This window comes from Lactuca serriola, chromosome 8 (genome assembly GCF_051521515.1).
Source record: "Lactuca serriola cultivar US96UC23 chromosome 8, Lser_US96UC23_V15, whole genome shotgun sequence".
NCBI lineage: Eukaryota > Viridiplantae > Streptophyta > Magnoliopsida > Asterales > Asteraceae > Lactuca > Lactuca serriola.
Window position 1 is genome coordinate 273,729,834 of NC_136415.1, and position 6,218 is coordinate 273,736,051.

At 33.9% G+C, this 6,218-nt stretch overlaps 2 protein-coding genes across 3 annotated transcripts; one reads left to right on the forward strand and one right to left on the reverse strand.

Annotated features, from left to right (window-relative positions):
* The first annotated feature begins 244 nt into the window (after positions 1 to 244).
* LOC145070505 (deSI-like protein At4g17486) lies at positions 245 to 2,132 on the forward strand. Of its 2 annotated transcripts, none has more exons than XR_013689969.1 (3): positions 245 to 617; positions 995 to 1,452; positions 1,747 to 2,132. XR_013689969.1 is itself a non-coding variant. In XM_079017445.1 (3 exons), exons 1-3 carry the CDS (start codon positions 1,144 to 1,146, stop codon positions 1,755 to 1,757), a joined length of 231 nt encoding a protein of 76 aa, XP_078873571.1. In that variant the 5' UTR covers positions 245 to 1,143; the 3' UTR covers positions 1,758 to 2,132. The 2 variants fall into 2 exon arrangements, 1 of the variants encoding a protein (XP_078873571.1); XM_079017445.1 differs by having other exon boundaries at positions 245 to 1,282; positions 1,372 to 1,452.
* Positions 2,133 to 2,605: 473 nt separating this feature from the next.
* LOC145068448 (Exostosin family protein) lies at positions 2,606 to 5,290 on the reverse strand. The gene is made up of 4 exons (XM_079015418.1): positions 4,458 to 5,290; positions 3,740 to 4,036; positions 3,562 to 3,657; positions 2,606 to 3,369 (listed from the first exon to the last, which is right to left on the reverse strand). Exons 1-4 carry the CDS (start codon positions 4,968 to 4,970, stop codon positions 2,953 to 2,955), a joined length of 1,323 nt encoding a protein of 440 aa, XP_078871544.1. The 5' UTR covers positions 4,971 to 5,290; the 3' UTR covers positions 2,606 to 2,952.
* Positions 5,291 to 6,218: the final 928 nt, after the last annotated feature.

The window sequence follows — 6,218 nt, forward strand, 5'->3', positions numbered from 1 at the left end:
ATATATATATATATATATATATATATATATATATATATATATATATATATATATATATATATATTAATTTGGTGTTCCCTTAGGAACAGTAGGTTTTTGAAGTGTTGGACTTTGGCCACACATATTTGAGGCATTTGTCACTTTTAGTCCCTTTGATATAGGGTTTTAATTTTGGTCCCTTCTGGTGAATGCTTGGTCAATGGCTAGTGGTGGGTGTGTGGACTCTAATTTGTCGTGTCCCACTTCTCATTCTTCACCGTCTTATTCTCCAATCGAATACTTACACAGCTCATTCTTCACCAATGTGCCTTTAACCCACAAATGCCTATTTGCAATATCTTCATGTCACGAACTTCCAGTTTTCCATCTTTTAGGGTTTTGTAGGGTTGGGAGTTTAGGGTTTACACGGTTAATCTTTATTTGAGAAAAAATTGGGAGCACTGAAGAGAGGCGAAGTGGTGTGTCTGCAAGTGTGCATAGCTATACAACGAAACAACACGGTTGTTTCCGATGAATTCGTCTAGAAAGCTTAGAAATGGAGGAAGTGATCATGCTGCTTTGTTGTATCTCAACGTATATGATCTCACCCCTGTCAATAACTAATTCTGGTATCGAAGGTAAACTAATTCCAAATTCAAAATTCAAGACGACTGAATATATATCATTTGAATTCGATTTCTTCCAGATTCTATTCAACTCCCTTATAATCATAGATACGTCTGACTTTCAATATTGCTATCAGATTCTGGAATTGATAAACTAACCTAATCGAGAAAAAAATTAATCCGATTCTCAACTTTCATTATTTCAATCAAAATCTAAGTTTTGATTTCAAGTTTTTGCTACATCAAGTAAACATATGTTTCTAGATCTCCATAATCTACTCCTATCTGAGATTCAACAATCAACATTACCAATTTCTACTCCTATCAAGATAATCATTGAATTGGATTCGAATCAAGTAATATCTTTTACATTATGATATGATAATTAGTATATGACATGGAATATGCATTTGGAGCACACGAGTACCCAACCAGTGGAGTCTTTGAAGTGGAACCGAAAAGCTGCCCAGGATTTATCTTCAGGCGTTCAATTCCTTTGGGCATCACCAACATGTCTCCTTTAGAATTCCGGTAATTTATGGAGCATCTTTCTAATAAATATTATGGTGATACTTATCATTTAATAGCAAAAAACTGCAATCATTTCACAAATGAAGTATCAATGCGACCCACTGGAAAACCAATCCCCGGTTTGGTCAACCGGTTGGCTAAACTCAGTAAGAAATTATATCCTCCTCCATTCATTTATATCATTCCACTTTGAAAGATTCAAGTTTTGTAGATTTTTTTTATTTACTTTGAACAGGGTCTTTCTGCAACTGTTTATTGCCTGGAAACATTCAAGTTGCAGCTGTTAGACATCTACCTGATCATGCAACAATTTCTGGTGAGATTTGATTACATTTTTGGACAAATTACAGAAATACCCTTATATTTTAGGTGGTTTTGTAGTACAAATTGTTGTTGAAAATTGAAACAGATGAAGAATCAGATTCTGGTGATTCATCTTTAACAAAGGGGAGTGAAGAAGATGAAGTGGATGATGATGATCATCATCTCCTTTTGACTGAATCGAATAGTGATATGGCATTTTATGGATTAAAAAATTTTACATTTCAACTACACTTATATCTTCAAATAATGTTGATTTGATATGTCGTCTTCAATTTTTCATTTGCAGGCATCAAGTGAGGTTCAGGGTAGCAGATGCATATTCCATTTGAAGAGTGATCTAAGTTTATGATCATATTCACTTCTGCATATCGATTGATAGATAAATGTACAACACAATCTTTGCAATTCGGATATATAGATTTAAAATAATCATTTTACTTTTTTGTTGAAAGATATATTTTAAAAGTCCAAAATGCCCTTGAAATATGTGAATACCATCTGTCGGCTCATGACATGAGCACGCAAGAAGTTGTGCCTAGAAAAGTTTATCATCAATCAACAATCTCAAGGCTAGATGTCAATGGAAGTTAAGCTCAACACTTGCTAATCAATTAGAAACTGTATATAGTACTGGTTCTTTTTCTTTTTAATATTTAAATCTGATTTACTCTATGAACAGTGGGTAGTAGATAACAATAATATAACTCTTTATAGAGCTTACCGACCCATAAAGCATGGGTCTCTTTCTAGTTTAACATAAAAAAAACAATTTTTTTCAACAGTTGATTAATGATTAGTACAAAGAAACAATTTTGATTTATGTAGAAGGTTTGGCTTAGCTTTTGAACACTACTCAAAGTAAATTATCTCTTAAAAACAAACATCAATGAAACTTTTTTTATGAATTTGAAGTTGCGCCCAGGTAAAAGAAAAAATTGAGATTTATTTTGCATAATAATATAGAACTTATTATAGTCAATCTAAGCAAAATATTTTTTTAAGATAAATTGGACGTGATCTAAAACAAGAATTGTCAAGGCTATAAATCGAACTCAAAACTTCTCATTTTATCATTATATACTTGAACAAATAATTATTAGGGTACTTAGGGTTAATGATTCAACTTAATCAACCATCTATCAATATTTAACCAACCAAAAAAAAAACAAGTATATTTTTTCCCATCAAGGGAACGTAACACAACTATGATTCCACGAATAACAATGAATTATACAAAAATCTTTTTAAAGTTAATGTAAAAAAATGGTATACTCCATATCGGTCGCAACCAATATGAGGGAGGTAAATCACAATATCCACGGCGCAGAGCAAGGAAGTAATGCCCAAAACATAAACACGTGAGACCCCTCAGATGGATTTTCACCTCCTTACCATGGTTAAAGTGTAAACAGACAAACTTGTCCGTTTACACTGCGACTTGGTCACAGTCGGGTGAGATTGAGATCTCAATCTCACCCGACTAGACAGACGTTCATCGCCACCAATCAGGCACTTTTAATCTTTGAGTTCTATGTACCGCAAGTCTTTCATCCGGAACTTTATGTCGTACTTGTCTCCATATCATATTAACCGCATCGTCTTTTTTTGGAGGGTATTGATATTCATAATGATGTGTGATTTCTTTTAGTATTTTCCACATTTGAAGCCATTTTTCTTTGGGGATTTTGCGGAGCTGTTGGACCATGTATCCGGGAACTAATGCCTCTTTCACAGAGAAAAAAATTGAAAATTTATTGTAGTCTAATTCGTCCTCAAATGGTAGCTCGATTTGGTCACTCACAATCACGGGGACACAATGGCTTACAATAGCATCAAATAGTCGGTTTGAGGAAGGAGTGTCGCCAGCTGGATTTAGACAAAATTTCGATGACCGCATCCCTTGAGATGACTGGTGCACCAAAAATCAATTCAGAACAGACAATTTTGTACTGTGTTTACTGTGCATTGGACTGGTGTCAATACGACTACGTCGGGTCTTTTTTTCAAAATATAAAAGAGGATAAAATTATTCCATATAAATAAAAACCAATAAAATTATTATATAATCGTTATGAATTATATTGATATTAAAGGAACTTACAGCTTTGATACTTTCTCCTGTAGCATAGCTGGCTTCATAGTGAACATCCTCGTAACCATGTAGTATCTTTTCCAACTTAGCACGGACAATACCTTCCTGCACATCATATTATTGACAATTTAATTTACTTTATTTCTTGAAAAAGAAAGAAATTTGTTAAAGTTTGTTGATTACATACAGATTTTCTCACTGTTCTCCCACGAAAGAAAAGAAGGGTAGTACGTGAATTGTAAGGATCTGGAACATCATCATCCAAGAAAGACTCCATTACATGCATATAAGGGGCAACAACGTCTTTTCGCAGATTGGACATGACTCTAGAGTACCTCCCAAAATCTGCAACTATAAGAATGGATGCATTCACCTCTTCACGGAGAAACCTGAAAGCATTGGGGTGATGCATTGGGATTACATGGTCTCTTCCACCTGTTCTTTGCCAATAAGTAGATTGCCTTAAGAACTTAAGGATGTCAACCTGTAATCACAATTCATAACCATCATGTTCAGCTCCTTGATGAGTAACAAGTTTTGGGGATTCAGTTGTACAAACTCTACTGAATGGGATTTAATCATTAATTAACTAATCAGCTTCAGCAAGACCTAAAGCTAAGAATTACAGTAAAAGAGAAACATTTTTTGAGATGAAATCAAGTACTTTTCAAATTCAAAGTAAATCACAACATTCTTCAATTCATTTGAAGTTTTCATCTACAAGAAATCAAATCATTATGAAATCGAAGTTGAAATACACTGCGTATGATATTCATAATCAAATATACAGCTGTTTTGAGGAAGGGAGGCGTAGATCATATCATAATGTGCTTAAATTTTAGCTCACAATCAAACAGTGACAAACAACTACAGCTATTTGATTAAGTATATCGATTGATTCTTACCTGCAATTGCCTGTCAATCTCAGTATCAGGATCCGTCATGTTCTTCCCGTGCGTATTGAAACTCAATGAAGAAAAAAAAGGTACGAAGAACACGTCCGCTACCTCCGGATCCGAAACCCTAACCGCCTCACTACTTTCAGCCTTCAAACAGTTTTCACACAATAGCGACGCCATCATCCAATACTCTACACTATGCTGTTGCTTTAACCCCGAATTTCGCGGCCACGGCGGCAGATTCCTGGATGTCACCGGAGAATTATCATCTCCTCCGGCGAATTTCCTGCTCAACATAGCAACATTAAACCTATTCGGCAGATCATACATGAAAACTCTGAGCGGCGACCCGGTGCGGCAAGGTATAACAGTGTCATTTCTGGTATTTGATAGGAAAGAGAATTGAGATCTAAGATCAACTGTTCCAATTCCTCCTCCTAAACCTCCAATCGTGATAAAGTAAGTAATGAAGATGATGCTTAAGAAGATGACGAGTGATACAACTGATTTACCAATCATTTTTGTGGCTTAAATCCAAAAGGTTTCTTCGTTTGCATATATACATCTCCAATTATGTAGATTTAGTCAAAAAGTGAGAGAGTTTGTGTGTGTGTTTGAAGGAAAGAAGGTTTCGCATAGAAGGAACGTGTGGAGAAAAGGGGAAGACTCGAGCGGTGTGTTGACGAGTCACGGTGCTTTCCTGTTTATTGAATGGTGTGCGGATCCGCCATTAACGAAGAGGATCTTGCTATGTGAGTTGTCTATTGGTGCAAAAGCAATCAGATTTATCAAGACCAACAAGCATACCAGAAACAAAACACAAAGTAGATAAAAGCACCCCGAGCATTATGTTTCTATGATTATTATGTACTTGTATAAAATGTTTTTTTTACGACTTATTTTATAAAACTATTTAATTCATAGTAGTTTAATTGTTGTAGAGATTGAAATAAGTGTTGCCTATGTAAAAAATAATAGGTCAAAAAATTCAAAAAGATTTTATTATAGGCAAAAAAAAAAATGTTGTCGGTCCTTGGGACACCTACTAGGTCAGCCCTTATTTAATTTTTTTTAAGTATCAACAAATTTATTTTATAAAAGTATAAAACTATGTAATGTTTTTTTTAAGTATCAACAAATCTATTTTATGTTATAAAAAAAACTATTTAACTTTTTTTAAGGTATCAACAAATCTAAGTTATTGTTTAAAATAATGAGGAGTTTTTAAATATGTTTTCAAAGGGCAAAGAACTCATTCTTTCTTGAGCAATTAAGGTTGCGTTTAGTTATGGAAAAATTGATCGTTTTCCAGAACAAAATTCCAAGAAAAATAAGAATTTTGAAAACGTGTTTAGCTCGTTTGTTTTTCAAATTTTTTTTACGGAAAATGAAAATTTTCTGTTTTCTAAAATTATAAAAAAGTTAGAAATTTTTGGAAAAACTGATAATCATTGTTTTTCATATTTTTCTGATTCCAAAATTTTCTAAAATATAAACACACACTTACTCTCACCCCACCCACCTCTACCTACAACCCTACCTTAACACCCTCATCCCACCACACCACTACCTAAAAGTTTACATTTAATGCTAGTTTTAAATAAAATAACATTTTCTAACCAACTTTTGTCAAAAATATCAGTTTTTGCCCAAATTTTATACAATTTACATTCTCGACTCAATTGTATTCTAATTTACATTTTTGGCCCAAATATACAAAAATTTACCTTTTCGGCCTGAGTACATAGAAATGTGCCTTTTCGACCC